This window comes from Mustela lutreola, chromosome 15 (genome assembly GCF_030435805.1).
Source record: "Mustela lutreola isolate mMusLut2 chromosome 15, mMusLut2.pri, whole genome shotgun sequence".
In the NCBI taxonomy this organism is placed as follows: domain Eukaryota; kingdom Metazoa; phylum Chordata; class Mammalia; order Carnivora; family Mustelidae; genus Mustela; species Mustela lutreola.
The window spans coordinates 19,918,176-19,938,137 of NC_081304.1; the positions used below are offsets into that span (position 1 = coordinate 19,918,176).

At 44.3% G+C, this 19,962-nt stretch overlaps 1 protein-coding gene across 5 annotated transcripts in view; it reads left to right on the plus strand.

Annotated features, from left to right (window-relative positions):
• STAT3 (signal transducer and activator of transcription 3) overlaps window positions 1–19,962 on the plus strand; it is a 73,771-nt gene that overhangs the window by 29,231 nt on the left and 24,578 nt on the right. For 4 of the 5 annotated variants that reach the window (XM_059149473.1, XM_059149470.1, XM_059149472.1 and 1 more), the window contains exons 2-4: window positions 11,944–12,094; window positions 13,654–13,798; window positions 14,559–14,657. In XM_059149473.1, the coding sequence (XP_059005456.1) occupies window positions 11,967–12,094; window positions 13,654–13,798; window positions 14,559–14,657 (372 nt within the window). In that variant the 5' untranslated portion in view covers window positions 11,944–11,966. Of the gene's footprint in view, window positions 1–11,943; window positions 12,095–13,653; window positions 13,799–14,558; window positions 14,658–19,962 lie in introns of those variants that run through there. The other variant, XM_059149475.1, reaches the window with a different exon arrangement.

Consider the following 19,962-nt stretch of genomic DNA (forward strand, 5'->3'; position numbering starts at 1 on the left):
AGCTGGTATTTATGTCTGTGTGCAAAGGCGAGGAAAGGAAACTAAAGGCAGTGTTCATTTGGCATCCTCTAACATCCGGTCAGAAGCTCTAACTCAGAAGGAGACATGAGGGCTGCCAACGGAGAACTCCTCACATGGAGAAGGAATCAGAATTGCCATGACTCATGTCTAAGTGCTGTGGAGGTTCATCGTTAAAGCAGGGGTTGTGCCAGAGGTGCCTTTCCATTGGGGACAGCGAAGGGACATAAGTGTCACCAAGGGGAGAAACACTTCAGGCAAGAACATCTCTCTGCAAGAAAGGAACAAAGGCTGGTGTTTGGGGTGGGGGATAAGGGGGAGAAGATAAACAGACCTGAGAGTCCTCTTGAGGCTGGAGAGAGGAGGGAGGTGGCAGAATTGGCCGAGGAGTCACAGAACCTTGGCCAGGGGTAGAGATGTGGGATTGGACAGTGAGAAGTTAGTGTACGCTTTTCTGCTTGGGGAGTGTTGTCTGGGATTTTACTCTTACTGAAAGATCCCTGAGGGACCATTCTTGAATTTTTCCGACAGCAGAACTGAAAGGATTGGTCAGTTGGTCTGCTCCTCCGAGTAATTCTTACCAGATGTGGTGTCCTCGTCTGGCTGATTGAATTAGAGTGGTAATAGCCCAGCAGTTGATTCATTCAGTACATTTTTTGGACTCCCTTTTGTGAGCAGGGCACTGTGTTGGATGCTTGGGGCAGGGGTGGGTGAGGAGGAGAACACATTACAGAGCCACACTAAGCAAGGCTCTTCCTGACCTCACAGAGCTGGCATCCGGCCAAGTGGTTGCAGGTCTGGGTTATGGAATCCTGGTGCTCAGCGCTGGGCAGGGAATGGTGATAGAAGGAGGACCCCGAGAGGGAGGCCTTGGTGCTTTTGAGCAGCTGGAAGAAGAGCAGGGTGAGTGCTGGGTGTTCGGCCAGCAGGCCAGTAGCAGCTGAGGCAAGAAAGGCGGGGCTCACCAGGCCCTCGGTTGCACTAATGACACTTAGAGACATGTCCTGCCTGCCTGCTTGGGCATCTTAAGTCCTTTGTGTACATTGACTCATTCAGTTCTTAAGTGACCCTATGAGGTGAGTCCTGTTCTCTGCCCTTTTTCACAGGTGGGGAAACTGAGGCACAGAGGCTAACTGGTAGTTGGTGTGCGAGCCCCAGATCCTTGTTGTTAAATATCCGTGTACTCCTTTCGCTGCAGCATTTTTTCTTGGGTCACAGCAACCTTAATGTCTTGAGGGAATGGAGCCCGATCGCAGTTTACAGATCGAATAGTTTCTGGAGGCCATCCAGCCTGGGGTCTCCCACTGCGTCTCAGTGAACAATGAACCTCCATTTGAACCCCAAACACAACAGGAGCCTGGGAGGTTGTTCCTCGTCCTCCCTTTGTCTGAGTCCCATTTGCCCTTCACACAGTCACCAAGCCCCATCACAGCTCCCTCTATTTCTGGAAGATGTCCACCTTGCAACAACTTCCGGTCACTGCCAGATCTTACCTCTTATTGCTGCCTGAGGGATCTTAAATGTAAATCAGATTGTCCCCAGCCTGCTGAACACTTTTCAGACTTTTCAGACTTCCTTGTAACCCCCGGTCAGTGTTCATGTTTCTCAGTATGGCTTACGTGGGGGCTTGGTTACATCTGCCCGGACCCCATCCCTGGAGATGATTATTCAGTACATCAGGAGTAAGGAGCAGCCTCCGGCTTCTGAAAGCCCCTCACGTCATCCTGACCACCCAGATCCTGATCTCTGCGCTCATTCCTGGGTCCTCAGTCTGGCCACGCAGTTAGCGTCGTCCGGGGAGATTTTAAATATCGAAACATGGGTCCCTCCCTTGGCAGTTCTGATTTAATAAATCTGGTTTGATTTCCCAGGCATCTCTCCCTTCAAAGAAAAAAGAACTGCAGCCAGGATGGGTACCTGTGGATGCAGAGGGAGTGCTCCAGAGGGCAGAACAGGGGTCGGTCTTGAGGGGAAGCAGATTGATTCTGGAGTGTTTCGCCCTTGCATGTACAGATCTCCCCATCTTTGAAGAGCTACTCCTCTGTAATTATCTTCTCCTCTCCTAACCACACTTCCTGTTCCCAAGCCTTCGTGCTGGGCAAAATGCTCAAGTTCTCAGACTCTTCACAACCTGATTACCCTTCCCTGAATATGTTTATTTTTTAGTCATGCCATTTAAATTATGATACATTTAGAGATTCATTGTAGATGTGAGCCTGGTTATAGCGGGATGGATAGCTTTAATTCAGACACCGTATGTGGCTGTTGAAAATGACGTAAGATGGGGATACCTGACTCGGTAGAGCGTGTGACTCCTGATCTTGGGGTCGTGAATTCAAGCCCTATGTTGGGCAGAGAGCTTCCTTTAAAATTAACACAAAAACAGGGACACCTGGGTGGCTCAGTTGGTTAAGCGGCTGCCTTCGGCTCAGGTCATGATCTCAGTGTACTGGGATCGAGTCCCACATCCGGCTGCTTGAGCCTGCTTCTCTCTCTGTCTCTGCCTGCCATTCTGTCTGCCTGTGCTCGCTCTCACGCTCTCTCTCTCTGACAAATAAATAAATAAAACCTTTAAAAAACAAAAAACAAAAACCCATATGATCACATTGGCTTGATGTCATGATTGACTCATGTGTTACTTAAAAATCAGTGAAAACTCCTTCTCTAGCCTAATGGGTAAGACCAGGAATTCTGAAAACAGACTGTTTGGGTTAGGATTCGAGCTCCATGATGTTACTATCTGATGAGCTTGGGTGAATCACTTAAAATTCTGTACTTAGTTTCCTCCTCTGTAAAACAGGGTTAAAAATGTATTTATCTCATAGGGTTGTTGTGAAGATGAAATAAGTAACTGAAATATGTCAAGTGCTTAAAACAGTGCCTAGAACATAGTGAAGTGCTATATAAACATTAGTGATAATCATTAGTTATTTTGGCCTGCTCTTAAACCAAGGTTCATTCTTTCTGTCTTCTTTCATTTGGTTATCATTTAGTGGTTTTTGTGGGTTTTTTTGAGATTTTACTTATTTATTTGACAGATGGATCACAAGTAGGCAGAGAGAGAGAGGAGGAAGTAGGCTCCCCACTGAGCAGAGAGCCCGATGCAGAGCTCGATCCTTGAGACCTTGAGATCATGACCTGAGCTGAAGGCAGAGGCTTTAACCCACTGAGCCACCCAGGTGCCCCTCATTTAGTGTTTTTACCTTTGGTCTTTCTAGCACCTGGAGCTATCCTTAGGTGAACTGTGTATGGAGGGAGATAAACTTCATCAGAGCACCCCCCAGCCCTCCTGCTGTTCTCTCTTCCCCTTAGACACGTACACTAAATCACAGCATTACGAACTCCCTCCCTCAGGAGATAATACAAAGACTCATTGAAATGCATGCATTTTGCATGGCAGAGAAAGCTGACTTCATCATTTAACATGGTTAATCTGATGAATTAATTGTTTCCCTGGGCATTGAGGAGATAGATGTAGCTAAGAAGTACCAGTGGAAGGAATGCTGTGGGAGGGAGGAACCATCCAGCTCCCTTAGGCACCCCGCACCACCTGTGAGAGATGCTGTATATCCATTATTACTATTTTTTTTAAGATTTTATTTTATTTTTTTGACAGACAGAGATCACAAATAGGCAGAGAGGCAGGCAGAGAGAGAGGGGGAAGCAGGCTCCCTGCTGAGGAGAGAGCCCGATGCGGGGCTCGATCCCAGGATTCTGGGATCATGACCTGAGCAGAAGGCAGAGACTTAACCCACTGAGCCACCCAGGCGCCCCCATTATTACTATTTTTTTTAACTTTTACGGCAGTCTTTCAAAAGAATGATACTTCCCCATTTTAGTGAAGTCAAGTAATACCCATAAAAGAAATCACTGATAAATGGCAGGCAGGGTTTGGACCCAGGCCATCCTGTGGGATAGTCTGTCCCGTGTCCTTGGCCTCCCATCACCCTGCTTCAGTGGAGCTTGTCTGGTCGGGGGAGTGGAAGTGTCACAAAATGGGGAGGCCATGTGACGCACCAATTTGGTCTGTTCTGTGGTTTTTATCTAGAGCTCAGACCTGTTCTCAAACAGCTTTAACCATAAACTGCACACTTAGTAATTGACAAAAGCACGTTACTTGTGTTACTTTCAGTTTAGAAGCAATTATGTTTATATTGTTCCTTTAGTCTGAAATATTTGTGATCAGATATGGTGCCTGTACCAAATCAAGTATGGAGAATACATGGGTTTTTAAAAGATTTTATTTATTTATTTTGAGAGAGAGAAAGAGCACGAGCATGCAAGCACAAGCAGGAGGGGCAGAGGCACTGAACGAGGAGCCCAGCTCAGGGCTTAGCCCCACAATCATGAGATCGTGACCTGAGCCACACAGGTGTCCCAATCATTTTTTTTAAAATGTCACTAATGCTATTAGATTTGACATAATTGGAGACTTGGTCAATTCAAAGTTCACAGAATCCTTTTGGATAGCTGGAGGAGCAGTAGATCTGAGTAGTTCTTGTAGTTTTGTTTTTAAGACCTTTTTATTGTTTTTTAAAGTAGGCTCCAGGTCTGTTGTAGAGCTCGACGTAGGGCTTGAACTCATGAGACTGAGATCAAGATCTGAACTGAGATTGAGTTGGACACTTAACGGACTGAGCCACCTAGGTGCCCCATTATTTTTAAGATCTTGATTATTCTTCATGGATCAGAGCCCTAGATCTTTTTATCCTTTCTGCTGTTCACATTCCTGGCACAATTCATTTCTTAAAGTTAACTGTGAATCTGGTAAATTTTATTCTCTATGTTTCTAGATATGGATTAGAGAACTATTAGAAGGTACTGCTAGTGGTAAGACCTTACACCATGTTAGGATTTAGAATGGAAAAAATAAGGTGCTTGGCACAAGATTCTTTAACTCTACCAAGAGTTAAAGTGAGATATGAGCAGTGAGGGATAATAGACTTTTGGGTTGAGAATGTTCCAGAGTGCCATTGAAAACTCCCCTTTCGGGCGCCTGGGTGGCTCAGTGGGTTAAGCCGCTGCCTTCGGCTCAGGTCATGATCTCAGGGTCCTGGGATCGAGTCCCACATCGGGCTCTCTGCTCAGCAGGGAGCCTGCTTCCTTCTCTCTCTCTCTGCCTGCCTCTCAGTGTAATTTCTCTCTGTCAAATAAATAAATAAAATCTTTAAAAAAAAAAAAAAAAAAAAAAAAAAAAAAGAAAACTCCCCTTTCTCGGGGTACCTGGGCAGCTCAGTCAGTTAAAGTCAGTCAAAGTGTCTGCCTGACACTCTGTCATGATCTCAGGGTCCTGAGAATGAGCCCCATATCAGGCTCCCTGTTCAGTGGGGAGTCTGCTCCTCTCTCTCCCCCCTGCTCCTGCTCTCTCTCACTCACATTCTTTCTCTCCAGGAAAATAAATAAAATCTTGAAAAACCATCCTTTCCTTTCCCTTGCTTCCCTGAACTCTACTCCCCAGTAGTTTAATACTCTGTCCATATATTCAATTTTGCCACATTAGTAGGGAACTAGAATTCATGTTCTTTTATATCTCAATATCCATTTTTACAATGAAAAGTTGGTTTCTGACTTAAAAGCAAATCCCATTACTTGTAATTAAATATATTTGAATATTACAGTAACTATAGTTGGATTGGGCACTCAACTGTTAATATTTTCTCTTCTTAGGAAATCAAAATTAGATTTATATATAAACTTCCTATTACTTAAACTAAAAGTACTATTTGGATTTGTAAGAAATAAAATTATATGTTTACTATACAAGCCTACTTTAAAAAGAGAGAGAGTGTGTGTGTGTGCTTAGGAGGGAGGGAAAGAGAGAGAATTTTAAGGAGGCTCCACACTGGGTATGATTTCACACATGGGGCTTGATCTCACAACCCTTAGATCATGACCTGAGCCAAAAGCAAGAGTCATAGGCTTAACATCTGAGCTTCTCAGTCTCCCCCAGGCATAGTTATTTTGAATTATCTTTTTCTGATTTGAAATCACAGAGTGTTAATGTCTAAGGTAATTATGAATGGTTAAATTATCAATGGTTATGGGTGCCTGGGTGCTGGGTGGCTTAGTTGGTTAAATGTCTGCCTTCAGTTTAGGTCATGATCTCTGGGTCCTGGATCTTTTAAAAAAAATTTATCCATGGTTAAATTGTTAAAAATACAGTATTTAAATATGGGCTCCCTGCTGTTCATTTCATGCAGGTTGAGTGTCTTGATCTAGCATTAATTGCATTTTAGTTTAATAATTTTTCTTCTCCCTAATTTACTTTATGGAGTTTTCAGCTACCTCAGATTATTTTAGAAGTGGTATGGGGAGGATAAACAAATTGGAGCTTGCATGTCTAAATAATTTTGTGGCCCTCGAGATTAGTAGGATTAGATTGAAAACACTAATAGAAATGAGATAGTTGTTTCAAGGGATTTGAACAAAAATATCTTCTCATAGGGGCGCCTGGGTGGCTCAGTGGGTTAAGCTGCTGCCTTCAGCTCAGGTCATGATCTCAGGGTCGTGGGATCGAGTCCCACATCGGGCTCTCTGCTCAGCAGGGAGCCTGCTTCCTCCTCTCTCTCTCTGCCTGCCTCTCTGCCTACTTGTGATCTCTGTCAAATAAGTAAATAAAAAATCTTAAAAAATATATATCTTCTCATAGAAAAGAGTTTGCTATATATTAATGTTTTTTTTTTAATTGTATTTATTAGAGAGTGCATGTGCAAGCAGAGGGGAGGGGCAGAGGGCAGAGGGAGAAGCAGACTCCCCACTGAGCAGGAAGCCCAACTAGGGGCTCCATCCCAGGACCCTAAGATCATGACCTGAGCTGAAGGTAGACATTTACCTGACTGAGCCACCCAGGTGCCCCTAAAAATATCTTCTTAAAGGGGTGCCTGGGTGGTTCAGTTGGTTAAGGGCCTAACTCTTGCTTTCCACTCAGGTCATAAAACCATGACCTCAGTCCACCTCATGCTCTGAGCTCAGTGGGGAGTCTGCTTGATGAGTCTCTCCCTCTGTCAAATAAATAAATCTTTAAAAAAAAATCTTAGGGCACCTGAATAGCTCAGTTGGTTAAGCATGTGCCTTTGACTCAGGTTATGATCTGAGGGTCCTGGGATCAAGCCCTGAGTCAGGCTCCCAGCTTAGTGGGGAGCCTGCTTCTTCCTCTCCCCCTTTTGTGTGCTTTCTCTCTCTTCTCTGTCAAATAAATAAATAAAATCTTTTTAAAAAGTACCTTCTTAAAACCACTGAGCCACCCAGGTGCCCTTGGTGCTTTACTTTTATGGAAAGTAATGTCTATAGAAATTAGTGCAAGGGTACTTCTGTTACTTCTTTGTTTGCTTTAGTCACCGGGCCTTTCCTGAAGCAAAAGGGGCTTAGTAGAGGCAATGGATAAGATACGGCTTCGTTCTATTTATAATATAGGTATTTCTAATACAAAGTATGGCTGACACCCAAAAGAATCTTGTCACAAGGTGGAACAGAAATTATCTTTAGATCACTTTCTGTTCTGGATTATATGCGCTGGGGTTTCGTCTCTCTCCTCACTTTGGCCCCTCACTCTACCACAAATCCATTAGTGCGTGGATGTGATTTACAAATCTTAATTTAAAACGAGGTTTTACGAAATGATGTAATGAATCCCTTTTGTAAGGGGTCCTGATTTGTGTTTCTTGACACGTCTCTTGGTTTCCTTAGAATGTAATACATAAATGAAAACTGCGCCTTTGGACAAATTTTACTGGTCCTTACAGTAATCAGTTCCTCATCAGACAATAGCTGTTTGAGTTATGACTTGTTGCTAAGTTATCCCCAAGGGGTTGAGAAATTCCTGTTTTGAAAAGTCCGGAAAGTCTTTGGTGACTTGCTGTTTCATTTTTATTTTTCTTTTCTCTGAAGTTGTAGAAAACAGAATCAGATTTAATATTCCCTTTATATGCTCCCATCTGCTGTCTGCTAATGTAAACTTAGCACTCACCTCTGGAGAGAATTAAGCCCAGCGTGATGCCCTAAGCCAGTCTCTCTGTGGAATGAACTCATTTCTCTCTGTACCCAGAATGGCAATTGGCATTCAGATTGTACAGATCACTTTCTGTGTCCTGCGGGTCTGTGAAAATGGTTATTAAATCACAGGCTTTGCATTATTTCGTAGATAAATACTTCAGTGAGAACTTAAGTGGAGTTCTTTAGATTAACTTGTAATTTTAAAAAACAGAATTGAGATTGTGAAATAAGGTAGGCTCTTGTAAAACTTTTTCCGGTAAAACAGTGGCCACAAGCTAGTTGGCAATGGCTTTCCTAGACAGTTTGGCTGGTGATCTCCTAAGGATATACAGTTCTTATGAAGAACATTGGGCTGATTGCCTCATGGCTGTTGTTGGTTAAATATGGTTTGTAGAAAATCATCACTATAAGGCTCTTTGCTCATCTTCTCTTTGAGAATGCTGTCTGCTTTTGGCTTTAACTTGCAGTGATTTTTTTTTTTTTTAAAGTATAGCTATTACAGTGTTACCTACAGTGATTAGACTAAGAAGTGAAGCATAATGCCAGTCATTTTTGGTGCCTTACTTTTTTTTTAACTCTTTTTTTTAAAGATTTTATTTATTTATTTGACAAAGAGAGATCACAAGTGCGCAGAGAGGCAGGCAGAGAGAGAGAGGGGGAAGCAGGCTCCCCGCTGAGCAGAGAGCCTTACGTGGGGCTCCATCCTAGGACCCTGGGATCATGACCTGAGCCGAAGGCAGAGTCTTAAACCACTGAGCCACCCAAGTGCCCCTGGTGCTTTACTTTTACGGAAACAAAACAAAACAAAACTAGTAACTGGTTTGTGGTTTAATAAATGACAAAATTACTGTACTACTTACTATCCCCTTTGTGTTGTCCTCCCCAACCCCCAAGCCAAAACTACAACAGCAAAAAACACTGCTGAGTTATGGACCTAGAAATGAACTAGACAGTTTTCAACAACTTGTACTTTTTTAATGGTTTGCTGAAAATGTGTATATTTGTGTGTGACCCAACGTTCACGTCCAGTTGAGCAGGTATAGTGGGGTGTCGCTTTATGGTTCTAACATGGAACTTTAGGGAGTAGATTGTGATGGCTATACATTTGTATCCAAGTTAAGGAATTAAGTAATTAGTCTATTTTTTAAATTAACTTATAACATTGGACTTTATTATAAAAATTAGGTGTCTAGGGGCACCTGGCTGGCTCAGTTGGTGGAACATGTGACTCTTGATCTTGGGGTTGTGAATTCAGTCCCCACATTGCAGGTAGAGAGTGTACTTTATTTTTTTTTTAAAGATTTTATTTATTTATTTGACAGAGATTACAAGCAGGCAGAGAGGCAGACGGGGTGGGGGGAAGCAGGCTCCCCTCTAAGCAGAGAACCTGATGTGGGGCTTCGATCCCAGGACCCTGGGATCATGACCCAAGCTGAAGGCAGACGCCCAATCCACTGAGCCACCCCGGCATCTTGGCCTTTCATTTCTTATCGAGGGTGATACCCACCGTGGTTATAATGCCTCAGCTACTGCTTTTGTTCCAGCCAGTGCTTAGTATACATGTACCATGGCCCAAGCAGCATCTGTCCTACAGCAGGTTGGTCTTGGGGGTAGTGAGGACAGGGGCAACAGCAAAGGTGTGGTAGCTGAAAATGTTTGGGAGATGCCTAAGAGGAAGGAAAACATTGTTTAAAAAAAATTAAATCAGTGCCAAGCACCACCTCTGGTGTCGTCAGAAGGTTCAGTTTATTTATGGAAACATATTGGCCTGATGGGGTCAATTACTTCATTCTGATATTCTCATTTCTTGGCTTTATTGAACTTTTCTTCTTTTAAGAAGTTATTTATTTATTTATTTATTTGAGAGAGAGGGTCCTCCTGAGCAGGGGGAGGGGCAGAGGGAGAAGCAGGTTCCCCGCTGAGCAGGGAGCCTGATGCGGGTCTCCATCCAAGGACCCTGGGATCATGACCAGAGTTGAAGGCAGACACTTAACCGACTGAGCCACCTAGGCGTCCCTCAACTGAGAGCTTTTTTTTAAATATAATTTTTAAATTTTTTAATAAACATATAATGTATTTTTAGCCCCAGGGGTACAGGTCTGTGAATCGCCAGGTTTACACGCTTCACAGCACTCACCATAGCACATACCCTCCCCAATGTCCATAACCCCACCCCCCTTCTCGCAACCCCCGTCCCCTCAGCAACCCTCAGTTTGTTTTGTGAGATTAAGAGCCTGTTAATAGGGACGCCTGGGTGGCTCAGTCCCACATAGGGCTCCTTGCTCCGCAGGGAGCCTTCTTCTCCCTCTGACTCTGCCTGCCACTCTCTGCCTGTGCTCACTCTCGCTCTCGCTCTCTCTGACAAATAAATAAATAAAATCTTAAAAAAAAAAAAAAAGAGCCTGTTAATGGTTTGTCTCCCTCCCAATCCCATCTTGTTTCATTTATTCTTTTCCCACTCCCTAAACCCCCCATGTTGCATCTCCACTTCCTCATATCAGGGAGATCATATGATCGTTGTCTTTCTCTGACTGACTTATTTTGCTAAGCATAATACCCTCTAGTTCCATCCACGTCGTTGCAAATGGCAAGATTTCAATTTTTGATGGCTGCATAGTATTCCATTTGTGTGTGTGTGTGTGTGTGTATGTGTACACGCACACCACATCTTCTTTATCCATTCATCTGTTGATGGACATCTAGGTTCTTTCCATAGTTTGGCTATTGTGGACATCACTGCTATAAACATTAGGGTGCACATGCCCCTTCGGATCACTACATTTGTATCTTTAGGGTAAATACCCAGTAGTGCAGTTGCTGGGTCGCAGGGTAGCTCTATTTTCAGCTTTTTGAGGAACCTCCATACTGCTTTCCAGAGTGGCTGCACCAGCTTGCATTCCCATCAGCAGTGTAGGAGGGTTTCCCTTTCTCCGCATCCTTGCCAGCATCTGTCATTTCCTGACTTGTTAATTTTAGCCATTCTGACTGGTGTGAAGTGGTATCTCATTGTGGTTTTGATTTGTATTTCCCTGATGCCGAGTGATGTGGAGCACTTTTTCATGTGTCTGTTGGCCATCTGGATGTCTTCTTTGCAGAAATGTCTGTTCATGTCCTCTGCCCATTTCTTGATTGGATTATTTGTTCTTTGGGTGTTGTTTGCTAAGCTCTTTATAGATTTTGGATACTAGCCCTTTATCTGATATGTAGTTTGCAAATATCCTCTCCCATTCTGTCAGTTGTCTTCTGGTTTTGTTAACTGTTTCCTTCGCTGTGCAAAAGCTTTTGATCTTGATGAAATCCCAATAGTTCATTTTTGCCCTTGCTTCCCCTGCCTTTGGCGATGTTCCTAGGAAGAAGTTGCTGCCACTGAGATCGAAGAGATTGCTGCCTATGTTAACTGAGGACTTTTTTCAAAACAAAATTACTTTTCATTGACTTGGAGAATCTCAGGCAGGTCCTTGCTTATACTTTTAAGCCTGTATTCTTGGAATTAGCTTTGTTTTCCCTAAACAGTCACATCCCCCCACATTTTGGTCTGACTTTATGCAACATACTTTACTAACTTCTTCAGAAATATCTCAACAGCCATGAGAGGTGGGAATGATGATCTCTGTTTTATAGACGAGGGAGTGGAAATCTGAAAGTTCTTTTTCAACTTCACACACTGTCTGCTAGATAACAGATTCTGGAACTTGGCTGATGCCACGCCCACAATGGCATCCCAGTGCAGGAGAAGCTGTGATGTGCTTCCAGAGGCAGAGACTGGGGAGGTGTCTGTATTACTGTAAACTGGGAGAAACACAGAGGATCCTATGCAAAGCATCTTTTATCCCTAATCACGGACCCTATGCCTGTGTTGGGTAGATGGGGTGTTCCTAGGTGGTTTGCTCCTCCTAAGGCTTGCAGTGACCCTGTGGACGCTTTGGTTTACAGTTGGGACCCCTGATTGCCACAGGATGGCCCAATGGAATCAGCTACAGCAGCTCGATACACGGTACCTGGAGCAGCTTCATCAGCTGTATAGCGACAGCTTCCCGATGGAGCTGCGGCAGTTTCTGGCTGCTTGGATCGAGAGTCAGGATTGGTAAGTCCTTCCTGAGAAACTCCCCAGAGTGTCGGGTTTGGGTTTGGGTTTGAGTCAAGAGACCTAACCTGTTCTAGCTTAACTCTGTGCTATTTCATCAGAAAACTTAAGGGTGTAGGTGATGGGGTGAAAGCGATCAGGAGAATAAAGACGGACTCTCCGTCTTGCAAAATGTGTTCTATGTTAGAAGTGTGTGCAGGCAGCCGTCTCTTGGCATCTGGGACAGCAGCCTGCTTGGTGGTAGATGTTTTGAAGGCTGATTTGGATCTTGTCTCCTTGGGGAGAGCCTCTGTGTGTTCTGACACTCCAGGGATGTGCTACAAATATATTTTATCTCAAGGACAGTTCTCCCATGGGTAGAGATTTGGGTATGTAATTCTGATTCCCCTTTAATTAAAAGAAGGCGACACAGAGTTAAGAGAAACAGATTAATTCATAGAGATGATGGCCCAGAATTCCAAGGACTGTTTCCTTCATTTTTTTTCTCCTTCTTTTTTAGAGAGAGAGTAGAGGAAAGGGCAGAGGGAGAGGGACAGAGAGAATCTTTCTTTTTTTTTTTTTTAAGATTTTATTTATTTATTTGTCAGAGAGAGAGAGCCCACAAACAGGCAGAGGCGGAGAGAAAAGCAGGCTCCCTGCCAAACAAGGAGCCCTATGCGGGACTCGATCCCAGGACCCCAGGATCATGACCCGAGCCAAAGGCATTGGCATCGGCTTAACCAGCTGAGCCACCCAGGCGTCCTGACAGAGAGAATCTTAAGCAGGCTCCATGATGCTGGGATCATGACCCCAGCCGACCAAGAGTTGAATGCGTAACCGACTGAGCCATGCAAGCACTGTTTTTTCCTTCATGTTAATGTGTTCAGATCTACCTACTGATTTTCATTTAATTCAGGACTATGACCTAGTTTTTCTAGAATTTGAAGAGGGTCCAGGAAGGTGAGTCAGAGATGATGGAGATGGGCCATCCTGATCTGGGTTTGCTTATTTGTTACTAATAATGTGACTGCAGAGCTGACTGAGAGAGAATTTTAAAAAGCAAAACAGCGTATCTGTCCACTTCACTTGAGTATTTTTTTTAAGATTTTTAAAAAATCTATTTATTTGTCAGAGAGAGAGCACAAGTAGGCAGAGCAGCAGGCAGAGGGAGAAAGAGAAGCAGGCTCCCCACTGAGCAGGGAGCCTGATGCAGGCCTCGATTCCAGGACTCTGGGATCATGACCTGAGCCGAAGGCAGCTGTTCAGCCAACTAAGCCACCCAGGCGCCCCCACTTGAGTATTTCATAAGTATAGACTATGGCAGTGGCTAATAGTGTCTGGAATAATTTTTAATAATCTTTGAATTCATGATATTTCTTGCAGCTGAGCAAGGTGAATCTAAAGTGAGGAGTGGGTTAAAGTATCAAGTTTGGTTTTTTTTCCCCACCTTTCCCAAGTTTGTTTTTTTTCCACCTTGATGGTGATTTGTCTGCATGCACGCATGCACACTTATGGTGTATGTGTGTGTATGCGGATGTGTGTTGGTTTCAGAACCGTTGTATCCTTCTTCCTTTTCCTAGGGCATATGCGGCCAGCAAGGAATCACATGCGACTTTGGTGTTTCATAATCTCCTGGGTGAGATTGACCAGCAATACAGCCGTTTCCTGCAGGAGTCAAATGTTCTCTATCAGCACAATCTGCGGAGAATCAAGCAGTTCCTTCAGGTGGGATGCGAAACTGACCCCGCAGAGTAGGCTGTTAGCTTTCTGTCCAGGAAGTATTTCTTTCCTCATTTGCCTAGGTAATGGGATCCTATCTTGTACTTTAAATCAAAGGAGAAATTACTAGCTCTTCCTCAAACCTCTGTATACCCAACCTTGGGCATCATTATCTGAAATACACTTCTTTTGTCCGCTGGAGACATAATTGTTACAGTAATCATCTTACATTAGTACATCTTAATGACATGATCAGAGCTAGTGGTTTCATAGGAAAATGACTTTTTTTTTTTTTTTTTTTTGGGAAGAGAGGAAGTGGTGGAAGGGGCAGAAGGAGGGAGAAAGAATCTTAAGCAGGCTCCACACCCAGGGTGAGCCCCACTCGGGACTGATATCATGACCCTGAGATCATGACCTGAGCCAAAATCAAGAGTCAGACGCCCAACTGACTGAGCCACCCAGACACCCCAGATGATTTATTTTTAAATGTTAAGTATTTTAAAATCTGTAATCAGAACTCTTGGACCAGGTCTGTCACCTCCATAGGACACCAAGATAACATATTGTGCAAAGACTCAGTATGCCCTCGGCCACAGAAGGACAGCTCACTGTGACGGTCTTTTTTCTGTTCTCCCCTTCATCTCCCACTGGTGGAAGCCAGGCTCTGAGGGCCTCATTTTATTGTTTCATGTAGTAGGTGTAATATTCTGTGTCCACAACTCCTTGGTCTACTGCTACTTTTCATTCTTTGTCTCCCCCGTTATAGAGCAGATATCTGGAGAAGCCAATGGAAATTGCCCGAATCGTGGCCCGGTGCCTGTGGGAAGAGTCCCGTCTGCTCCAGACCGCAGCCACTGCAGCCCAGGTGAGACGGGGGAAGAAACAAAGCACCACTGAAGATGCGCTTCCCTTCTTGTGTGCAGAGATGGGCTCCCTCTCACACAGTCATAACAGTGTGCAAAGACCTCCATGGGAAAAGTGGATGCGTGGGGTTTTTCTTTTCTTCTTTCCTTTTTTTTTTTTTAATTAAAGATTTTATTTATTTATTTGACAGACAGAGATCACAAGTAGGCAGAGAGACAGGCAGAGAGCGAGGGGGAAACAGGCTCCCCACTGAGCAGAGAGCCGGATGTGGGGCTTGATCCCAGGATCCTGGGATCATGACATGGGTTGAAGGCCGAGACTTAACCACCTGAGCCACCCAGGGGCCCCACTTAGGGTTTTTCTTACAAACAATGAAAAGTTGTTTTTTTTTTCTTTTTTTAAAGATTTTATTTATTTATTTGACAGAGCGAGATCAGAAGTAGGCAGAGAGGCAGGCAGAGAGGAGGAGGAAGCAGGCTCCCTGCTGAGCAGAGAGCCCGATGCGGGACTCGATCCCAGGGCCCTGAGATCATGACCTGAGCCGAAGGCAGCAGCTTAACCCACTGAGCCACCCAGGCGCCCCAAGTTGTTTTTTTTCTTGAGTGCATAATGCACTGTCTTTTTTAAAAAAATTAAAATTTGACACAATAGTATAAGGAAGAAAGTTGTTTTTTTAAAGATTTTATTTGTTTATTTGAGAGAGAGAGAGTGAGAGGGGATCCCGCTCAGAGGGAGAAGCAGACTTCCCGTGGAGCCAGGAACTTGACACGGGACTGGATCCCAGGGCTCAAGGACCTGAGGGGAAGGTAGTCGCTCAACCAACTGAGCCACCCAGGCACCCTAAGGAAGAAAGTTTTACAAAAATCTGAAATGTCCCTCCCTCTCTTTATTATCTCTTCCCAGGAGACCAATGTGAATAGTCTGGTGTATATCCTTCAGTACCTTTCTTCAGGCTCATACAAACTACAGAAAATAAACACACGCACAGTATATTTAAATGAGTTTACTTCTCTGTATCTTGCCTTTTTCATTTAATATTACATTATGTAAAAATGTTGGAAAGCTGGAAACAAAACTGTCATTGTTTATAGATAGATAGGTCTTCCTATAAGATCCAAGAGAAATAATTAAAAAAAAAAAAGCCATTGGCATTAACAAGAGTTTAGAAAGATGACTGCATTCAAGGTAAGTATTTTAAGAATCTTATATAATAGCTACAGTAACCTGTTAGAAAATGTCAGGAAAGAAAAGATCTGATTCATAATAGTAGAAACCATTGTATATAATATGCATGTATTATTGGTAAATATGATAAAATGACTGGAAGTTTATATATTGACTCATCACAGTAGTTGGTTATAGGAGGTTTTTTTTTAACTTTCTCTGAGGGGGTTTTATTTTCTTTATTATAATCAGAGACTTTTTTTTCTTCCCTGACCCCACTTTTTACTATTTATTTAGTTTTAAAGATTTTATTTATTTATTTGACAGAGAGAGAGATAGTGAGAGTGGGAACACAAGCAGGGGGAGCTGAAGAGGGAGAAGCAGGCTTCCCACTGAGCAGGGAGCTGGATGCTGGGCTTGATCCCAGGACCCTGGGTTCCTGTCCTGGGCCAAAGTCAGACAAGCACCCCTGGCCCCACTTCTTTAAAAAAAAAAATTGTGCTAAAATACCCACAACATGAAACTTACAATCTGAATCTTTCTTTTTTTTTTTTTTTTAAGATTTTATTTATTTATTTGAGAGAGAGAATGAGTCGGGGGAGGGAGTGGCAGAGGGAGAGAAGAAGCAGACTCCCTGCTGAGCAGGGAGCCTGATGCAGGGCTCGATCCGAGGACCTTGGGATCATGACCTGATCCAAAGGCTGACGCTAAACCGACCGAACCACCCAAGCCCTCATCTGATATATTTTCAGGTGTACACTTCATAGTGTTGGAGTTCAGTTACATCGTTGTGCAGCCATCTCCAGAACTCTTTTCATCTTACAAAACTAAAATCTAGACCCATGAAACAACAGTTCTTCGTTCCCATCTCACCGCAGCCCCTGGCAACCACCACTTTCCTTTCTGTCTCTGTGAATTTGGGACCTCATAGAAGTGGACTCCTACCCTGTATTTTTGTGCCTGGGTCACTTTCCTTACCATAATGCCTTACTGTTCATCCTTGTAACATGTCTCAGGATTTGCTGTCTTTTAGAAGCTGAATGATGTTCCGCTGTATATAGACCACATTTTGTTTATACATTCATCTGTTGAGGGACACTTGGATGGCTTCTGCCTTTTGGCTATTGTGAATAATGCTGCTGTGAACAGAAGTGTACAGTTTTTTCTCTTACAAGACAAAAATGTAGCAGGAACAGAATAAAAAGGACATCTAAGTCTAACTGAGGGAGTTGGGGAAGGTATCACAGAGAGAGAGAGAGATGTGTTTGAGCCAAGACTTAAGGCTGATGGCAAGTACACCAGGCTGATGAGGAGAGAGCACTCCAGGCAGAGAGAAGATCGTGTTCAGACAGGGAAGCATGAACGCATGTATTGTTGGGAGGAGCTGTGGAAAATTCCGCATCTGGTTGGATAAGGAACGGTCAAGGGCCGTATTGTGAATCTCTTTAGTCAGTCATGCCCAGCAGCTGGGCTTTGGAAGAGCAGTTTATCACAAGGGTTCAAGGGCCAGGCTGCCAGGTTTGAGCCTCGTAGCTCTGCCCCTTGCTGGATAACCTCAGGCTGTGGGAATGTGCCTCCATGGGAATGGTCATCATACCTCACTTCATAGAATTACATTGACTCGTGCCTGTAAGTGCTTAGAGCCTGACACATACGTGCAAAGTAAACATGAACTGCTCCCTGCTACTGCTGTCACAATCATGGTCATCATCGTCGCGGTCACCACTACTGTAAGAAATGAGAACCCACTGAGGAACCCAGAGCAGAGCACTGATGTGCTCAGATACACATGAGGGGGGCTGATAACAGTCACTGTTTGAGACACCAGAGACAGTCCAGCTTGCAAAGAGGCACTCCTTGCATCACAGGAGTTCTCTGTTGTGGAGAACCTTTATGTGTTCATCCTGTCCGGTAAGATAAAAATACTCGATTTAAGCCAATTTGGGTAGAGGCTCCCAAATTGATCACAAAAGGCAAGGGAACAGTGGGTTCCCTGCGGATGTTCCCAATCTTACAGATCCGGGGTTGGCAAACAGTGCCTGTGGCCTTCGTCCAACCTGCCATGCCTGTTTTTAAATAAATGAAATTTTGGGGAACACAGCCACACCCGTTTATATACACGTTGTCTCTGGTTGCTTTCATGCTGCGGGGCCAGAGCTGAGTCTTGACAGCAGAGACTGGATGACCCAGAAAGCCAAAAATATGTACCACAGCCTTTATAAGGGAAAGTTTGCCACAGTTGACCTAGAACTACAAATTGGATACTTGATGTCTTAATGCAGGCCTTCTATAAGTTTCTCTTTTTACATCATCTGGCATGTTCTTAAGTGTCTTTTATGGGTAGAGCACCAGAAGCTAGGAAGACGAGTAGTTGTGAGCCCTTCCAGGCAGGGCTCTCAGTCTAGTTGGGATGATAGGTATACAAACACTCAAAGCGAGAGAAATGTAGAGGAAGATGTGAGTAATTTTGCCTACAGAAGTTGAATAAGGTTTTAAAGGAGAGCAGACAGTTGCACTGAGTTTGAAGGTGAAGTACAGGTGTCCTTGGGTGGAAGCGCATGCCAGCCTGAGCCGATGGTGTGTGGGGAGCATGCTGTGTGTGGGGAAGAGTGGGTAGTTTGGGGTGACTGAAACACAGGCAGGGTCGGCTTCCCTTGTCATCAGATTGCATTGGTGTGTGCTCGGTGGAGATGTATGTCTATACCTGGAAGCAGAGGGAGCCGGTAGGTTTTACACTGGTCCTGGAGGTGGGCTTCTGTGCGTGGCAATGAACCATATCTGTTTCCCTTTAAGTGCAGTACCAATTTAGAAATAGACAGGGCAGTCCAAAACAGTAAACTGTCAGCTGTATTGTTGATAAAACAAGACTGGAAAATGTGGTTTGGGCAGATAACCATTGGGGATTTCTGATGCCTGCCACTGTGTTTGATCTGGGGGTGGTTTGCAGGACAGTATGTCCCTAGATATCCTTATGGACCCACTGAACACAGAGTGAGAGGCCCCTAGAATGGCTTCTACAAACCAGGCCCCTGCTCCTGCCTCGTGTGTGCCCCAGGAAGGCAGAGGTGGAAGAGAGAGGCACCAGCTAAAGTGCTGGGTTCTTCGAAGATCTGTGTGTGCAGTCTTTCTCCTAATCTCACCAATCAGATGAGTCACTCTCACTGTGAAGAGAATAAATAGGGGTGGTGGTTGCCTTCCCTGAACTCATGGAAGTTGGTGTTCTGTGGGCTTGGATGGGGACTGTTGGAAAGGGAGAGAGTGGGTCCCTGTAGGACTGGCAAGTTTGGGTCTACTTTGGGGACGCCTGGTAGCAGTATAGAGGACAGATTGGAAATGAGAGACTAGAGGCAAAGAGATCAGTAGTTGGAGCTTGAGCTGAGCCAGTGGAACTAGAGATCTGTATGTGAGATTATGGAGCCCAGAGCCAGGAGGATTTGGTGACTCAGTGTGAAATCTGTCTTTGAGACGGAGATGTTCTAATTTGGAAAACTGGGACTAGGATGTCTTTCCTCAGTCCCATACCAATATGTACTGTCTTGAACACTGCAGCTTTTTTTTTTTTTTTTCTTTTAAGATTTATTTAGGGACATTTGGGCAGCTCATTTGGTTAAGTGTTGCTTTTGGCCCTGGTCATGATCCCAGGGTCCTGGGATCGAGCCCCATGTTAGGCTCCTTGTTCAGCGGGAAGTCTGCTTCTCCTTTTTCTGCCCCTTCTCCCTGCTTGTGTTCTCTCTCTTGCCCTCGAGTAAATAAATAAAATCTTTAAAAAATAAAAAAGATTTATTTGAGGGCAAGAGAGAGTAAGCACTTAAGCAGGGGGAGGGACAGAGAGAGAGGGAAAGAATCTCTAGCACATTCCCCATTAAGCACAGACCCTAACGTGGGGCTCGATCCCATGACCCCAAGATCATGACCTGAGCTGAAATCAGGAGATGGTTGCTTAACAGACTGAACCACCCAGGCACCCTTATGTGGTCTTTTTGGGGGGTCAGGTATCTTACTCATTTTTTAGCAAGTTTTTATTGATTTACTCATTTTAAGTAATCTCTGTACCCAGCATGGGGCTGGAAACCATGACCCTGAGGTCGAGAGTCACAAGCTCCTTCACCTAAGGCAGCCACGTGCCCCAGATATCCTACTAC